The 19,481-nt window shown below is 39.0% G+C and overlaps 1 protein-coding gene and 1 long non-coding RNA gene across 2 annotated transcripts; both read right to left on the bottom strand.

Annotated features, from left to right (window-relative positions):
* Positions 1 to 4,228: 4,228 nt before the first annotated feature.
* Positions 4,229 to 5,694, bottom strand: LOC143146662 (uncharacterized). The gene is made up of 2 exons (XR_012992043.1): positions 5,633 to 5,694; positions 4,229 to 4,568 (listed from the first exon to the last, which is right to left on the bottom strand). It is a non-coding gene; the product is annotated as an uncharacterized LOC143146662 (long non-coding RNA).
* Positions 5,695 to 6,537: 843 nt separating this feature from the next.
* On the bottom strand, positions 6,538 to 12,247 carry LOC143147244 (arrestin domain-containing protein 17). The gene is made up of 9 exons (XM_076312331.1): positions 12,056 to 12,247; positions 11,796 to 11,910; positions 11,613 to 11,728; positions 9,363 to 9,482; positions 9,067 to 9,290; positions 8,726 to 8,899; positions 8,265 to 8,438; positions 7,484 to 7,730; positions 6,538 to 7,184 (listed from the first exon to the last, which is right to left on the bottom strand). The coding sequence occupies exons 2-9, from the start codon at positions 11,852 to 11,854 to the stop codon at positions 7,033 to 7,035; spliced, it is 1,266 nt and encodes a 421-aa protein (XP_076168446.1). The 5' UTR covers positions 11,855 to 11,910; positions 12,056 to 12,247; the 3' UTR covers positions 6,538 to 7,032.
* Between the last annotated feature and the right edge of the window lie 7,234 nt (positions 12,248 to 19,481).

The following is a 19,481-nucleotide window of genomic DNA, read 5'->3' as shown; positions in this document are numbered from 1 at the left end:
GAACGAAATCGATGAGCAGAAAAGCCGCCGTTGTTTTTCGGGGGTCTTTGAACTCGGTGGAAAATTTTGTTGGAAAATTTCGTAATAGCTTTACCCAGCCACGACGGAGGATACTCGAGCTTCGGCTTCTTGGGAAGACGCTAAATTCTATTTGTTACCGTATAAATGCAAATTCCCGCGCGAGTGAACTATCCGCCATTGTTGAGTGGAAAATTTATTCGTCATCCCTACGGGCGTCAAGTGTTACGGACCTTAAGACGTTCGTTCGACTATTACGCTAGTTTGCTACCTATTCACTTAGTGCGTACTCGGGTAACTTGTTTAGCAAGGTACAGAATGTTTCGCGAAATGTGAACGTAACGTCGGTTGTACGTACCGACGTATAAATCTAATAAAAAAGTTCGCACAAGTATTTCACCATATTCGATCTTGTTTCCGGGTTGTTACAATTATTCCGTTATATTGGTTGTTTCGTGTACATTCGGAGACAGAGCCATCGAATAGAACTGGAAATTTGATGGAAATTTCAACCCTTAATTGGTACGACAATTATTATTGTTTACGAGTATCGTTGCCTTAAGTGACAGTAATAGTTGTACGGTGAACGTATAAAAAAGGAACAATGGATTTTTCAAATGACACTAATTGTATTGGTAATTGTAAAGAAAGATATAAAACAAATAGAAAGTTTAACGTAACATCGATGACCCAGGGCTACCAACTATGAGCTAAAAAGGTGTTTCGTGGAATTGTAAAAAGAGCTCGAATGGTTCGAGGTACCATAATAATAAAATCGAAGGTAATTAAATATGTTCGAAATATATTTCGCAAATATATTTCTACACTGTAGTGTATATTTAAGAATACCGACTTTTTATATTATTTTTTTTTATTTCTGTGATCGACACTTTTTTTAATTCGTCGAAAATGTAAAATAAATTGTAAAGTCAATTTTCAATTTCCCGCTTATCCGCAAAGGCTTGCATCAACTTTGTGAAAACATTTAATTACATACTTTCTATCGGTAATTACGTATCGTTACTTGTATGAGGAAATTACTCCGTGCAACTTGCCGAGTACGCAACAGGATAGAATCGTAATGTTCGTATATTGAATGTAATTTTACGTTTTATCCGCACGCTAAGTAGCTACTCGTGGTTTGCGCAAACGTACAGATATCATATGCATATACACGAGCATATGTTACACGCAAAATCCTTGCATCGAAGGCCTCGTTTGATTTTCTACTTAAATATGCGAACAAGCGTAAAACTTGTATATCGTTTTTTGCGAAACTAATAAAGTTTCCTTTTACTCGATATAGTTCGCTTGTGTCAAAATTTGAGTATCCTATCGAACGCGTTTTTTGGATTTTATTATTATTATCGATCTTTTAAAGAAACCGCTGAAAATAGGAAATTCGTTCCACGTCGAATCGATCACTTTTTATAATCGATGTCGGTGTCATCGTTTTGCTGATTTTGAATTTATTTAAAACATATAGGACATTGTAAAAAATCGTACGGTGTTGGAAAATCAACTTTTTACTTAGAATCATTTGAATGGATGACAACATTTAACAATATCGCGTTAGATCGCGTTAATTAGAACGAACAATCACACACGCTATTAGCTTACAAGACATCACTGGAAACATGCATAACAGCTTTATGCCAATATCACGGAATACAATATTGTGTGAAACTTGCTCGTTCGTCGAAAATGGCATTGTTTTCAGCAAAATGCAATAGTTTCAATCCCATTTTTACACAAAACCCGTACTTCATCTTTTAAAATGTCTCTCTGCCCTGTTCTTATTCTCTCTCGATGAAAGATCTCACCACCTTCTCGTGTTTTTAACGAATAACTACACCTTCGCTAACGTAATGAAATAAAAAAACAAAACGATATTTATAAACTCAATTATTACGAAGGAAGTGTCATTGCTCAAAAGTGGATCGACAAAATAATCGTGAAAATGATCCGAATAAAACAGATTCGATAGAATGGCATGTATGCTAATTTGAAAATCAAATCGGGGATAAAGTTCGACGCTGAAATTGACACTGAAATTTTTTATGGAATCGGTCGCGTTGCAGAAGATTGGAGAATTCGGAATCGTATCGAACGTGGTGCAAAAAGCCAAGCGTTCCACGGGGTACTAACATCAAGTGTATCACGAAAAATGTCATCGTCGTAGGTGTTTTCATTGGTAACTATATGCCGCGTGTGCACGTAACAAACTCTGATTGGAGCAAATCCACGTAAACTCGTCTCCAGCCAGGGGCGCTGCGGGAAATTCAGAGGAAACTTTATCGTTCGGTTGGCAAGTGCCAACATTGCACGCTACCGTGAAAGCCCCTCATTGTGTTGCAAACCTGATTTTCGGAGTCCAGAGGAACGAAGAAAAGAGCGAACGGGTGGGGAATGCATTGGCTGTTACCTCATAAAGTATTACCCTTCAATTTTTCAAAAGAGTACGACTCCCATGTTTCGTGCCCAATTGCTTCGTTACGTTCTTCGCATTATTCCGCGCCCGATACGGTTTGACGCCAAATCGAAACTGGAAGAATTCTAAATAACCGTTTGTACCTGAACACGATCGATACGCGTTCCGTACTCTTGCATCTAGAGTCCTCGCATCCTGAGTATCGTTTTTCTTGACTTATGTATATGCGAAAGATGTTTCGAAGTCGAACGGTTAAACGATATCCATATGTTTCGATAAGAGGAATAAGAAAACAACACTTTGAATTATAATCGAGACGAGAACGATCCACTCGTAGGTACTTTTCTGGACGTGAATCGCAACAGAGAGTAGTGCAAAAAAAAACGAAAGGTAGTACGGTGGAGTTTGTTAAACGATAAGGAATCCCTTTTTGTGGCCTTGAACGATCAATTTATTTTGTTCCGACTTTGGTAAATATATACCTTCTTCTTATTTCTACTCATAAAATATTTTAACATAATTTAATTTTGTCGACACCTATTATAAATATTCGTTGACAAAGTTATGCAATGTTTATGCAGATGGACAAAAGTAATATTATCTTATAATATTTTTCTTTGCAGGTATATGGTATTGTGTAACAAATTGGACATCGCGTAAGTTTTACTTTTTTAAATTAAAAAATATCAACGAACGTCAAAATTTACACCTATTCATTGTACTTTCTAGATTTATTTTCAATACGACTTACATTTTTCTTATCGATTGAATAATGTTTGCAATAGTATCTATTTACATTTGTTAACGAAAAGGAAAGAAAAGTTTTTTCATAGAGTTCACCTAGGAGCAGAATTACAGAGTCCAGCACGAATAAAGTACGAAGGTCCGCGTCGGTTTAAACGAACGAATACTTTGATTAAAATAAATTTTCTTCTTTGGTAGCTGTACACGGAAGAGAAAATAATTAAGGAATACAATCAGAGCGTAATGCATAGTTGGGACCGGACAGAATGTTCTAATTTTCCGAAAGAATTTTTCTAGCTGCGACACGAGAAATTCCAAGTGCGAAGCTTGCGACTGTTCTTTGCGGAAACTCGTTCTTACGCGACAGCCGATAGTGGTAACACCGTGCCACCGGGTTCCAGAGAAGTAGTACGAACTTTTAATTAGGTGCACGCTCTGACGCCGTGATTTCAACGTAAGGGTATATCGAGGCGAGCTCTGACCTCGGTAAAGATCGATTCGCTGCTGTACGAACGACTTTCGTCTCTTCGTTCGTGCGAATAGAACTCTAATGTGGTACCTGAGTCGAATAATGTATGATTTGTTTGGTTGAATTCGACTGCTGTGTTTTACTGTCAAGTAAATTTTAGATTACATATAATATGGAGCTTTAAAAGTATGTATTAAATTCTGCGATAAAATTCATAAAAAGAATAAACAATTTCTAATAATCTAACGTATTCGAAGAGTAACTTTTCTAGATATTCGAACATTCTTTCGTTACTCGTGCAGATCGATCGGTGAATCCACATTACGTCCCATTCGTTATTTAGTCATTTTTGTTGGAAATGCAACATCGAAATAATCGGCGTAAAAATGGTTGCAAATGTGCGAAATAAAAATTTACGACTAAAGACGTATCAACGAAAATAAATTCTTACATCTTATTAAATAGACGTAATATGTATGTTAGGTTCAATAAAATATTAAGACAGAGAAGTTTAAAGCGAAAATGTAGGGTTACGTGTATCGAAATATACAGGAAGCTGGGCACCCTACTATCAGAATGCATTACGCGGAATTTAACATCACACAGTCGCTTCACGCTGCCAGATTCGACAGGGTGTGTAACCCCATCAGCTTCTTGATTTTGAGGTTGCCGGCAGGTGATGGCGGAGCTGCTGGTGTAGCTTTAACTTTGAGGGCTTTCGATATCGCAATGGTGGGTCTTTGATTACGGGCGCCGTCTAGCAAATGTTTCTGTCTTTCTCGGCTCTCCTTCGCCGAAGCTGTGTCTTCCTCATCCATGGCGTGTACATCTACTTTGAAAGACCACATCATAGGTGGCTGGGTCCCGAGGTTCGGCTTAACCACGACCCGGCAGCACGAGGTTATCCTAATTTCGTAGTGATTAAACGTTGCTGGCTTGTAACACGACCAAGGGACGCGAGTTTCTCTAAAATTGAAGCTTCTTGCAAACTGACTACTCTTCCCTTCAAATTTTCGTTAATTTAGAGCGCAGTTACGCGAGCGATACGGATCTCTACTGCATAATTTGTAGCATTACAAATTTCAATTTTCTGATATTTAATCTTTCAATGCAGGATCCTGTTGTGTAAAATGTTTCAGGATATTCCCAAAGTCTCCCAAGATACTCTCAAAAAGATATACAGGGTATATATAATTCAAGACGAACCAGCTCTATCATCTGGTACACATTACAATACACATGTATAAAAATTTGGTTCAAGTATACAACGAATAAAACCTCGTTCGATTTTCATTCTTTATTAGATAGATTTTCATGTAAAGTTTGAGTCTCTAAAACGCTAATAAATTTCATTTTATACGTAAATAAAGAATGTTTCTATACTCGTTACAAACACTTTTTATTGTGTTGGTGGATTTCGGAGTAGTGTACGATTTTCAATGTGAATCACTGTACAACATATTCATTCAGAAGGATATTGCATCGAAGGATTTGATTATTGGTATTTCCCCATCTAATTTCAATCCAGTGACTAATCAAATACCCGATCTGCATGTGAAACATATATATAGAGACTTCTCGAAATCTTGTTAACATCGTATTACCTAAAACCGTCCAATTTTCTTCGCTCGCAGAAAAGAGAAACAATTTTATTTTCAGTTACTTTTACTGAAATAGGAACGAAGATTAATTTCCATACATAAGAATGCAATATTTTTCAAACAATTCAATGATATATCTTTGCGCCAAGATTGTCTATAGTTTTAAAAGATAAATCCAGTGCAATGTACGAGAGTTGAATGCAAAGTATAAAAATTACAGCAACAGAGAAAACCTCGTAAGATTCTACATATATATCAAATATTGAATTGGAATTTATAATTCGCGATATCTATCGTAAAATTTCTAATTATTCGGTTGAATACGAGTTATGGGAATAGATATAACATAGATATAACGACGAGCCGTACCTCGAATTGCAACGATACTTGTATGGCTGCGTTATATTATCGTTCAACACTACAATGCGCGACATGTACTGTCCATCTGCGAAAAGAAGACTAACGAGTGTTTGCATCCCTACTCCAGTTTACGGTCTACTAGCTCCCCTACCATCGTACGCATTGTCGCTGTTGGCGAGAGAATAATGACGAAGACCGGTAGCGACCAATAGCGACGATGCGTACGATGGTAGGGGAGCTGGTTAACTGTAAACTAGAGTCAAATGTAAATACTTGTTAACCTTCTTCTCGCGTATTAATATTATCATTGGAACAGTCGTATAAAGCAAAACTATCTAACTCGTCGTACCACAAATCGTTACGTTTTCTATTACGATCGCGTAACTTGTGATAATAACCAGATATAATTTTTCATTTACGTTTTTCACTTATCGAGGCTGGCATAGCGTTTTCTTGGCACCTGGTTCTACTATCACTCTGTATAATTGCGTTTTCACGACGATGGATACATATTATTGTTGAATCGCGCATTAACGACGTCATTAATTCAAGCGTGCGACGCGAACAAGATCGTTCAGTCCTACATACGTTGAGAAAATTACAAAATGGCAAGTAATGGTTTAACGATCAGTCCAAATTTCGCGATTCTTGAAACGTGCCGTTCAATCGTCCAGAATATATTCCGTGCACTTGTCCGCTCATCTCAAATTATATACTTCGTCGTACGGTAGACATTGTTCAATTCGGAAAAATCCGCGAAATTAAAAATTGTATCAAATAATACTGGTATCCGTGTTCATAGACCTAAATATGTACGTTTTATCTACTATCGTACGTATTATATTTTTCCTGTGCTTAGTTTCGCAATTATTTAACCGGGAACGGACTGGAAACGTAGAACGTAATTTACGAAATCGTGGAGAACATTTTTATTGAACATTGAAGCAATACATACATGCTGTTACGTGTTTCACAAACTTTGTTCCGATGGTATTGGAGATTTCACAGTTCGAACAATTATTACGGAATAACTTTCCTTGCAAGTTGCTCCCGTAATTACAGAATTTAATTAGCTGCACGGGTTGGTCCCAACGGATTTTAATATCTCGCTCACAGTGTTTCTTTCGTTTTAATAATCCTTTCGTTTTTCTGCGTAAGAAAATAAGAAAGCAAAGGCAAAATTGAAGGCATCCGACCGATCGATAGAGCGCGAAATTGGACGTAACTCACGCACGTGTGTTGTACGTGCGCGTGAATGTATAAAATTTTCTAGAAGCAACAATATTCTTTCGCGTTTCTTTTTCAACACATTTCATCGATCTGTTACAAGCATCGCTGACGAACATCGACTTTGTAATAATTAAGCGAGGCTCTTGTGTAATTACATATATAGCCAACAATGTATCCGTTTATCCTTCTTGCGCGATGTTTTGGAACTTGTACACGCGATACATGGGCGAATACGGTTTCACCTCTCCGTCGCTGTCCCCTTCATCCCCCGTAGGATCGTCTTTGTCCGGTTTTGAGGATCGATATATCTGACTTTTCTCGTAGAGCGGCACTGCTGGCAAAAATATAAAGTTTATTTTTGCCGGTTCGGTTAGACCTATCCGTAAGTGGACGCGTTCACCGGAACAAAACTCGCGACGTTATTTTCAGCGACTAAATAGCGGGTTAAGTTGTAATACATGAAATGTCCTTTGTCGGATATATTCCCAATGCTTTACGTTTATTATAGCTTTGTTATAAATCTCGCGCAATTAGATATGGAAATAATGTTAACTGTCAGACTCGTATTTTTTGCAAATATGCGTAATTGACGTGCAGCAGCTACATATTGTGTAACGCGCGTTTACGTACAAGACAAATTTGGCTTCGAGGTTTCCTCTTCCTCGAAGTTTTTGAACGTTGACGTGTCGTTGGTGAATTCTTCAACGGACCTGGTACATGGTGGATGAAATGATAAAGCTTCGGTCATGTCGTACGTTTTTTGCGGAGTCTCGTAATTTTGAAGCGGCACCGTGCCGACTACTATATTTGTTCGCAGTTTCAAGTTCTTCTGAAACATTCTGTAGAACCACTCGCTCATCTCCACGCAAGCTTCGACCTTTTAATAAGAAAAATACTTTGTATGGATATACAGGCTGTAAACATGCGTGTTAATTCGACTAACATAATAGTATTGAATGATTGCAAAAGTCTTAGTGTTGCATTTATTAAACACCAGTTTTGTTCGTCAATGAACGAATATAATTGACAAGTTTGCGGTATGATTACTTGTTCGTTTAATTAATTAATTTATTTTGGTATTAATATTTTTTCGACCTTCTGGTAATATACACAGATTTTTCGCAGAAATTGTGATTCTCAATAATTTAGCAATTAGAATTTAACGATTGTTGCCACATTGACTGTCCAAGACTTGTGCAACCAGCCGATAAAACGATCATAGTTTTACCAACGGAAAATTTAACAAATAGACCTATACGTCTAGAAGATCAATTATTATAATCGATGATTTTAGAAACGTAAATTAAAAGCAAATGTTCTTATACAAACTCAGGCTGTTGAACAACTTTGATTCTAGTTAATCCTAGTTTTATCACCGAATGGAGTACTACTAAATTTCAGACAGTCTCACTTTAAGCGTGTAAAAAACGTCGATAATGTTGCAGTAGATCATCCCTGTGGGTGGTACCGCAGGAACGTCAAACGTGACGTCGTACGTGTCGGAGTTTTTATTAACGGGTTGTTCTACTTCTACTACGATCTCTTTATGCTTACGCGACTTCTCCGTCGAGTGATAAGACACCACCTAAGAAAATATGCGCCATTTAGAACAAGCGATGGAAGAATAGAAATTCAATAAAGGAAATATATCTCCAGCATGACCCAGAAAGTTTCACTGCAATACGCTTCGTCGAGAGATATTCTCCTGAAACGAAATTTTAATAAATCCAAATATTTATTTTCCATTGTACTTGTAGAACCAGACGTGTTACTTGATTTTCGAACAGAGTAAGAGGGAACACTTTGGGACATGCCAGAAACAGCATCGCGCAACATGCAGTATTCTAAAGTAATACAAAGAAGCGGGATTACTTTTTTGAAAACAATTCTGATTTTCTTAACCACAACCGTGGTAGGATTCGTCATTACTATCCTTATCGGTATAGCTTGTCCAGGAACGTAACCGTGAATCGGGAGAGACATAGACATAGTAAGAGGTTCTGTTTGACCCATGTACACCTTAGTGTGTTGAACGTTTATGGGCAACTGAAACGATTGTTCATATTGTTTTAAAAGAATCGTCTTCGAGATAGCGTCAACCGCGCAAAGAAAACAAAAAAAAAACCAGAAGCATTAATTCGGTAGCGTATTTTCTATGTCGGAATTAAATTAGTTCGGCAGCAAATATCATTCATTGTTAGATTCCTACTCACGGGAGCGAGAGGATCTCGATTAAGGTCAAGAATGGGAGCCACGGTGAATGGAATAATATTGGCGGGAAATCGATAAATCTTCGTTGCGGTCGTTAGATCCAAGAATGCCCTAATCGAGTACCGTACTCGTCCATATCGGCCCTCAAAACTGCACGGCAAGTTTTCTGGAAGTGTTAGGCTGAACGGGTAGACGCCGCTGGCTATCATAGACTTTTTTTTACCATCTACTCGTGACGAGAATCCGGATTAATCTGACATCCAGTTTCGTGTAGCAATCTTGACGTTTGTGTACTTACCACCTACGAGATAAGTTTCCACGTGGAGGTAACTCTCGGACGCCGAAAACTTACGTCGAATGCCAGCCGATCGATCGGTGAAATACACCTGTGCCTCTCCCTTGTACTTAAGTCTAATTCCTGCATGCAGAAAGGTCGCGCTTACAACGTTTATACAACGTAAATAGAACCGATACTTTATGCCACAGAGTCTATGCTATCGTACATTCCTCTTCGTATACATGTTTGCGATAGACGACTACAATACAAATACACTCGAGTAACTACCCTCGGTGCGAAGAAAGAGTCGACTCGTTCTGTAGAATGTTTCAACAGCAAATTGAAAAATATTGCAAAAGAGAAAAAAGTCTTGCGATTGAGAACCCCTCGTTGCTTTGCTCCTTACTGCATCCGACACCGTAAACAATGTATTATTTTCTTCTTCTCCGATTAATAAAAATGTTTGCAGTTAATTGTTACAGCAATCTCCGGTTGTATATGAAATTTAACCGGATACGCTTCGTTACATATTTCTATTTACCGAAAGCGAGCAGGTTTTGAATTACCAACGCGATAAAGCAAAGCACGTGCGCGGCACGAGTCATTCGATAATGAAAATTAAAAGTTTCGATACCTTTCGACATACATATCGGTACGAAGGTATTAGCAATGGATCGAGAATGTTTTTCCGATAAAAATGAACCCAAACACTACGTCGTTCGGATCATTCCCAATTATATATTGTGAAAAATTTCTAATTACGTATAATTAAAAACAATTTAAACAAGGTGGTGTTCGAACCAATTTTCATTGGGTAAACTTGTCGATACGTTAGTAATATACTCGTAGTATCGAGGAGGTGAAATTTAAATTAGTCGATGAAATTCGATTTCACGCGTGTATTTAATCGCTCTTGCACGGAGTCATTGATCGCGCAAATCGATAGGTCGCGTTGAAGTAACATGTAAGTAGATACATGTATCTAAGCAGTGGTAGGGATTCTCAGATTACATTGGTATCCCGATAATTGTAGAAAAACAAGGCTCAAACACTCAAAATTCCAAGTATGGAGATTCGTGCTATTATTGCGATAACCAATCTATGTAATAAAAAAACATTGTTTTTACGTTATACATTCACGCTACATATGAAGATGGCTAACAAAATGAAACGACGAGAATAAAATCTTTCGGTGACTGAGTGATCGTTAAATTTTGATTCGACTATAATTATCGTCCAACAAAGTAGACGAAAAGTTCGTTCCATCGGGAGAAGTGGTGGGAGATCTCCACCTAATCGATTCTTTCTTCGACTTAACTATAAATATAAACTAGATACCATTTACTAATTTAGACGAATATTTATTCAAATAGCATAGAAAACAAGAAATAGGGTTAATTAGAATTGGAAGGACAGATATCGATAAGCAAAGGATACTACAGTATTTAATGGCATTCGTAACAACTTTTTCTAGCACGTACAATGTCGTTTGGATTTTCTCAAATGCACGAGAAATTCCCCGAATGTAATTTTCACTTTTCTTTGCTATCTGCTCTACAAGCACCACAATCACGTGGCGCATCGTCTGGTAGCATATATAGAGGCCGTAAAGTTTTAGGTCACCCGTTATGCAACGCGATCGATGGCACGTTTGGCACGCGTTCGACTCGAACAGGAGAGAAATTTTTGTGATTGCAAACAAGGGTAAACATCGCGAGAATAAATATAAAGTTGGTCGTGTCTCGTTACAGCAAGGCACGATCTCTCGATCTCTGCGTCTATCGAACGACGCGACGTTCGGTTCGATATACATACATACATATATGTATGTATGCATGTACGTACGTAGACATGTATGCATGTGTCAGGAACCGAGATAGCGCGGAATAGCGCTCGTTTTACGACAGAGCAAAACTTTAAACTAAATAGTTGTCCCACCTCGTGACAAATTTATCTGCCAGTTTGGACCGCGACCTCGTATCAATTACGATGCGCCTTCGGCAGGAAATACATACTATCTGCAGTGATATGTTTTCGGCCGTCTGTTTTCAACTAACTGGTAAGTTTAATTTTAAATACCCTGTGTAGCTAAATACCTTTGTGTAGAATTTCCCAATTCCCTTCGACACTGCAGAGAAACTGTGCTTTGAAACATAGGTTTCCGCCCAACAGTTTTACGAACAAATTCTTGTAAGTACACGTATCTCGTCGTTAAACTTCATCTTTCGTGACGTTAAATTTAATCTTATTCGAATTCTTCGTGAAACTTACCTAAAGCGCCTACAGGTTCATCGGCGTCCAAGTGAACATTACCTGAAACTTGATGTCCACTATAATATACCTGTTGAGGATGATCGAAGACGATATCGATGCGTTGGAAGCCAATGCTAATCGCAGACAAATATAAAGGGAAAAATTATTTCGAAGAATTTCGAGAATTACCGTTATCCGTACCTTTTCAATAGAGTCTCGGCGATTGACCGGTCGGTTTCAGATTCCATCTCTTCCTCCATTGCGAGGCGCGTGTCTTTCGATGTTCCCTTTAACTATTTTGAATTCATCGAGGTTCCTGGACAAATTCATATGCACACTTCCCCGGAGGTATCGTCAGATCGCGTGCCGTATCGTAAACGAATCGCGTATAATTTTCCAATGTTACACAAACGAACACATCATTTTTCTTATCCGGCACTTTAATTGCGCCGAATACTTACCGTAAAGCATTTCCAAGGTAACGCGCGTTTCTTTATGCCAGTCGTTTGATACACGAAACACGCGTACTTTGATAAGACGCGACACGCCGGTGAATCGTTAAAGTTGTTGCAGTTCGAGGGTAAACACGTTAGAACACTTCCGGCTGCAGTCTGGAATGGAGTCGGGTGCATGTGCACGGACACCTTGCACGACTAACGGGTTAAGGACGCAGTGAGATGTTTGTTGACAAGATTCCAAAATGGCGACGAGTCTTTGGGCAGCGACGCATGCGTCACTCGGTTTGGCAATATCGAGGCGACATTCTGTCGTGTACTTACTGGAGAACAGCCTTTGCTCTTTCAACTCCTCCGGCCCGGATAATCGAAGGACTCTCATCGGGCTAGAAACTCTTTCTCGCAGGTAGACGCACGCCGCAGTGGCGTAACTTCGAATTAGGGACAGGCAACGTAATAAGGGCACCGGTATCGACCAATTGAGGATCACCTGGAGCGACTTGCAGTGTTTAAATTTTGCCGCATCGCTGCCACTTTGTGTCGTCAATGATGCGCCAACACGTCCTAGACAACAATATCGCGGAGAAAAGATTGCACATTACAAAAGGGTGATAATTACTCTTGTGTTGCAAATCGATGACCTTACGCTCTTACGAACGATTTATTATCGATGAATTTATCGAAACGGTTTTAGAACCAAAGAACTTTCCGATCCTCTGTAAAAGCAAGCGGTATTCTGTGAGAAAAATAGAAAACTTTCTACAAAATAGAAATACATATCGAATGTTTTGAAACGTCCACTTTGGTGTTGGTAACAAGAAAAAGTCTCGAAAGGAACAATTGTTCGTTTCACGAGAAACAGAGCACGCGTTCTCTTTTATTTCGAAGTGTCGGAAATTTTAAGACCGTGTAGAGTTTTTTAATCACCTTTAAAGCGAACGTAACTTTTTCGTTGTTTTATAAATGAAAATTTGTAAGCACTTTGTACATTGTCAGTTTCAATTTAGTTCTTGCCATGTAATTTTCAATTTAATCTTTATTGGACAAGAAAACTCTGCATTCTAATTAAAATTACGAGAGTTTCTTCACTTCCTAAGTCCTGCGAGAATTCCAGATTTTAGACAGAAACTACCCGATTGCGGACCACTTTCTCGAATTAAAGATGTTGCAACTTGCCGGCATTGCTTGTTTATACATTTTGTGCAGCACAGAGTTGCACGAATTACATACAAAATTCAGAACGTCGCCAAAAATACGTTTATTCGCGTTACACGCCTTCCAACAAACATCTTAGAGGAGAAAGATAAAGTTTACGAGGCAACATAATTAAATCGAAATCGAAAGCATTTAAATTCTCGCAATAGTACATATATGAAATTAGTGGAAGCTCGGAATTCAAAATCAAATCTAATCAAAGTTTCGACCCTTGAACTTGTCGAGTTGAACTCTTATGTATAATTACTGGAACTCCAAAATCAAAAATTATTTATAGTTTCGGTGAAGTGACTTTGAGCCATCATATATTTCTGACTTTATAAAGTTGCAGCCGACGTCAAGACGAATTTAACAGCCTACTATACTATACTATACTATACTATGTCATCGTTGAATTTATTTAATAAACTTATTAGTTGGATGGTATTAGTTTTATTTTGAAAATGTAATTTGCTTAAAATATTAGAATAACTTTTCATATTAACGTTTAACGATTTGACAAATAATTTACCAATTGGCAAATGTTCTTCGATCTGCGAACACCCATTGTGTGTTGCCGCCTTCAACACTAACCGTTGTTCTTTTTTTTTGACTCTGTTCCTTCGGTTCTCCTGTGTCCCTACTATGTATCTTTATCCTCTTTGGGGGCACGTGCCGCGACCACTGTTTCCCTGTAATACCATGGCGGCGTATATCTCCTCAAAAGACGACTATGTCGCCGCGGCTATCTTCTAAGGTTGTTTGATCTTTGTCGCGACACGTGGCTTGGTCAAGTGGCTTGTTTTGTTATAGTTATTCATATTTCTTTCCAGAGGAAAAGAAATATACATATTTTCGTATAAGAGGATGCGTTAATCGCGTTATTTTACATACGTACACAAAATTAAACTACATTTCTTTGTCCGTAACAATTGTAGATAAATTATATTTAATACGAATCGCTTATTAGTTTTATTTGAATTTAAATAGTAACCTGTTCGCCGAGATCTAATATTCGGGACGACACTCGGTAAGAAAGCGTATTTCCGCATGTACAGTCGGATTAAAATCAACCGGTCGTTCGAGGTCGCCTTGAAGTTCTTCCTACCGTACCGTGAAAATCTACCGACACGCTTTCTGCCTCTAAAAGGTAGAAGCAACCTGACATAGCGCGAAAGTCAAAGTCGTGTAAAAGATACATAAAAAGGGGTAGCTTCGAGATACCCCGTATACGAGAGCAATCCGTTTTAATCTACAAATGGATACAAACTCGGTTGGTACGTCGAATTATAGGAATCGAATATAAAGGAGTGAAAAGGTGCCGAGGTCGCTGGAATCCAATGGAGAAAAATCCACAAACACCGCGCAAATCTAGGGACAAGCTTTCTAGCTCCAAAAGGTAGAAGCAACTTCGCACGGAGTGGAAGTAGAAGTTGCTTTTGTCGCGGCACAACCTACATAGAACGACCAATTCCGTTTGATCCGATTTGGTCGACTTTTCCACGATGGTAACGTTCGATGAGTCGTCCTGTACATCGGATAGCGCGAAATTCGTACTCGCGTTAAATCAACGGACGAACGCCGTTTGAAATTCGATACAGAATCCAGAGGTTCGGATCGCCAGAGATATTTATTTACCGCAGCCTTCTTAACGGTACGGGATGAGAGAAAGGGAAAGCTGAGGAATAATTGTGGCGTGTACGATACGTCGCGTCGTACTGCGTGACACGCTACCTCCTCTCGCTACACGTTCGGACGATACCTGACCACCGATAGCCGCGCATTATTGTGAAATTTTCTTCTTACGTGTAAGACAAGAAGCCACGTGATTTACTATCTCGGAAAGAACCGCCGAGAGGGAGATCGCTAATTAAAGTCGTCCGTATTACGGAGATACCGGTCGAAAGCGTATGCAATTAATTCTCCGCAATATCTGGTTACCGTGCTACACAGATACGAGCCCGATACCGCGTGCAAGAAGAAACGCGATGAAGTTACGGGCCATTCGTGCGTAACGAGGTGAATTTACTCGTAGCCGGTTCTTTTGTTCTTTTTTTTTTTCCGCGAAGTCCTCGTCAGTTACAATCGGCACGTTTCAAAGCCGCGGTCGTGTATTTCGTTTCGCGTAACGGCGCCAGGCCGTTTCACAAAAAGGAAGTTTCACACGTGAAACTGCAGACACCGAACATGCTGATCCCCAGTGTAAACTGGTAATTATATGTGCGCGCACCTCGTGTGTCGCAATGAAAAGCTACGATGTCTCTTACACGTTGCGTCTCGTATGTGTAAATTTTCTGTGATAGTTCGAATAATAATTTTGTACAATAATCGTACGGTATTACACAAAATGAGATTCTCGAGGCACATAGATTTTCGACGAGCGCATAAATTTTCATATTTCGAAGAACGACACTGGTTCGCGTGTAGATACAGTGCTCGTTTTAGCAGAGATTCAAACTCGAAGTAACGAATCAGTGACTGGAAGAGATACAGCGGTTGAACATCAATTTAGAAAATGAACTTTTCCTCTGCGTCGAAGAAATATCTATATACGTATACACGTACACGTATCTGTATACCTACGCACATACATATATGTATATACCTATACACGTATGTATAAGGATCACTATCATGTAGAATATTCACGCGGAGTAAGTAGAGCACAAACAAAACAATGTTTACGCAGTGTTTGCTACATATAAATCGTGCATACATATTAATGTCAAGAGGACGCTCGAAATACATATGTATGTACATACTTTCATCGATGAAAGACGATTTCTATGAGAAATATCGATCGAATTAATGGTCTTGGTACTTTAGCAGGAATGTGTAAACTATTTTGGTCAACAGTTGTCTCGCTTGTACCGATCGAAAGTTAAACTCAAAGAAATTTGATTAATTTTTTCGATCACGGAATGGAGATGTAAGAATCGTTTATAAGACTACAACCGATATCTGTCAGCGTATCGCGAACAAATTTGACGTTTAATAATTCCCATCAAGTGCCTGTTACGAAGTAAAATAATTGTCGTGCATAAAACTTTGTGTTATCACGGTCGTTAACCAGTCCGCCGGCAATAGACTGTTTATTCGATTATAAGTGTGACAGAAATTTGTGGCAATACATGACCAACGGTTCTTGCTAGGTCTCTCGATTAAACTGCAATTACGGCAACACTCGCTTCATCGAGGGTAGCTGGTTCTAAAATCTTATCTACGGAAATCACAGGGGATATTCAGCTACGATAACCGTTTCGATTTTCTTACTATCGGTGCACTTGTATTGTTCGATTCCTCTTTCTTATCGAGACGGAATGCTCCTTGGACATCGTGGATGGGGTGCAGTTAGGGTGGCGACTGATTTATGACTCCAGCCAGAACGTGGTCCTTCGGGATAGGGGAACAGCAAAACAAGAAACACGAGTGAGGGTAATAATAGTTTCTTGCAGTTCCACGGTACTGGACACGGAGAAAGGGTAATCCCTGTGTCACCATAAATTCCAATGATAATAATTACCGCGTCTCTTTGCCCACCTTTTTCTGTGACAATCCCTCCGAGTATATGCTTCCGACACGACCCATCGCATAATTTTTGTCCGCGAAACAATGTTATCAAAACAGAAACCGACCATTTTGTCGTAATTGTTATACGACGGGAAGTTTCTGCTCCGCCAAGATTAAATGATTAGGTGGAATGCGAGAGGTTAAAATATTCCTACTATAGAGAACGTATTTTCCAATATGGCTACGTACTATTATGCGACCTTGAAACGACCTCGACACCAATTTCATCGGTATACATAATAATTTCAAGTTTGTTAAGTACTGAAATTTTAACGAGCCGGTAGTAACGCTTTCCAAAGATATTTTTCTAAGTTTAAGTTTCCAGTGTACTAATTCACAGAGATATCAATACAGGGTGATCTATTACCTAGAGTACTAGGGTAATTTATAAGTGGATATATATTTCGCAATGTATCTTGATTTAAAAAATTGAGCACCTGGGAAAGGTCATTGGTAATATCAGAATATAAAGCAGAAAGGTCGGTGATTAGTGGCTTTCTTAGTATGCTTTATGAGCCGTTAAGTTTCTTTTTTTAACTTGGAATTCAATCGTATTGTTCGCTCAGTTGGAAAAAGTATATTATAAAAGTGACGCCGTTGAAAACCAATGGACCAAGTATTCGTATTTTCGACGTGAAAAAGTAAAATTCGAACCAATTAATTATTCGCAAAAGCTATTGTTTAAAAAGTGACAATATTTCCATATTAAGTACGCAATTTACGTTCGACGACGAAAACCAATTTTCGACGGGAACTAATTTGAAAGTAATTTATCGTCCCGCGCCACGTTCACGATTCCATTGATCGCTTCGTTTGTTCCCTCGATAAATTCGCAAATTTCATGTAGAATCGGGAAGTTATCGGGACTACTTTCAGGTTGTTTCGTCGTTCCATCTGAACCGCTGCAAATCAATGCGTGCTACTGGAAACAGCATTACGTTTCGAAGGGACGAACGTTCTAATTCGGCCGGCCTCTCCGCTCTGCACCGAGGTTCGCGGTACCACTAGTAAATGGAGTTAGTTTCCGGAATACCTGGATGCTTCACGCACTAACGAGTTCCTGATGTTCCACGTGCCGCAATCTCGGACCGCAGCTTCGTTAGACGGAGATAAAGCGTTGCAGCAGCCGACTGTGGCGATCGTCTGGATATTGCACCCAAGTGCCACTATGGAGGAATCCGTCAGAAATTTTACTGCTTGTTAATTCTCGATTGAACGTACTTCCGATACTGTCGAATTGTCGGAGGAAATTATATACCTCGCCAGTGGAATTAATTTCAATGCGTACAAATTGGATACCTCTACAGAGAGAGTCGATTGCGATTTTTCATTTATGTAGTTGACTTAGCTACCCTCTTTGAAATTCGAACGCGCAATGTTACATATGTACGTATAGCTGTACGAAAAAGAAACGAAGCGATGGTTGTACAGGTTCTTTTCTAAATTTACATAATTCAATGCGCTTATTGAATAGCACGTGGTACGTATCATTGTTCGACTGAAGAACGCCCTATACGTTTCTGAATGTGCTATTACCTCAGTACATGGAGATTACGGGCTATTGTCTTGGTCTAATAGCTCCATGTTGGCGTAATTAATAATACATCACCCATGCCAGAACGTGTTAGGTAGCTGTCAGCAATATTCCACGGTGCATTGGATGCCTCGGTATCCAGCGAACTATATTACCTGATTAAACTAAAGATCGAAGTATGAGTCTCAGTCTCGTAACAATTAGATTAGGGGGGTGGATACGTTGTTGGGCTACATTGCAACTATGTATGACCTATTACATGGGCTTAAATTTCGTGGAATAATTGCGTTATTTACGTATTTCTTCTTAAACGCATCGAGCCATTGTCGATTACTAAGTTTAATCGCGTGATATAATTTTATTACAATTAAACATAGACAATAGACATATTCGAATATTAGAGAAGTTTCACTTAAACGTTTTTATGCTTAAATTATTTTTTATTACCAAATACATCGAGTTCTCTGTCCAGTCGCGAACAGTTGAATTTGTCAAACAATAGTGGAATACACAGTTACGACGTAAAAGGAGAAGTTTCTTCGTCGCATGATTCATGCATCCTGATAATAACGATCGATAAACTTTCCATCTTTTTTTAATATTCAATTGTATCGTACCATCGTAGTAACTCGGCAAAAACTAAAAATGAACCGACTCGATATAATCGATAAAAAATAAATGATACGACCACCAATGTTTACGAATAACGCATGAGCGGAAGAAAAGGGTCAGGTTGAATGTTACAGGTTTAATCTTTCGATGGCAATTCGACGGTCGTAAAAGGTAACGATAAGTCGAGCGTTCTAATGCATTTACCGGTCGTGTCAATCGAGGAAAATGCAGTCTATCGTTGAAACGTTCGCACGACGAAAGACAAAACGATGGAAAATTTATGCGTTCGCTTATGCACGCTGGTGTCGCCTGGGAATCTTACTCGAGGGCCGACAAATAAATTTTGCGCGCGAGAAAAGAAACGAATACAAAATTGCACGATTGTAGTTTCACGGGCGATAGTTCTGTCGGTAAAAGCACACCGTATTTAGGGGGTTACACGTACACGTATCTTTATGTCCACGACGAAACCGTCAGAAAGTCGGTCAAGAAGCATCGAGGAAAACACTCGGTTACGCTCGC

This window comes from Ptiloglossa arizonensis, chromosome 5 (genome assembly GCF_051014685.1).
Source record: "Ptiloglossa arizonensis isolate GNS036 chromosome 5, iyPtiAriz1_principal, whole genome shotgun sequence".
In the NCBI taxonomy this organism is placed as follows: Eukaryota; Metazoa; Arthropoda; class Insecta; order Hymenoptera; family Colletidae; genus Ptiloglossa; species Ptiloglossa arizonensis.
This window is presented reverse-complemented; position numbering and strand designations above follow the sequence as displayed.

Bases quoted from the DNA above. Each gene is read 5' to 3' on its own strand.
- LOC143147244 (XM_076312331.1), bottom strand. From the start codon at position 11,854: ATGGAGGAAGAGATGGAATCTGAAACCGACCGGTCAATCGCCGAGACT. The intron at 9,483-11,612 runs GTAAGTTTCACG...TTCTGCATGCAG, and splicing joins TGAACCTGTAGGCGCTTTAG to GAATTAGACTTAAGTACAAG. The intron at 9,291-9,362 runs GTAAGTACACAA...CGTCACGAGTAG, and splicing joins GGAAACTTATCTCGTAGGTG to ATGGTAAAAAAAAGTCTATG.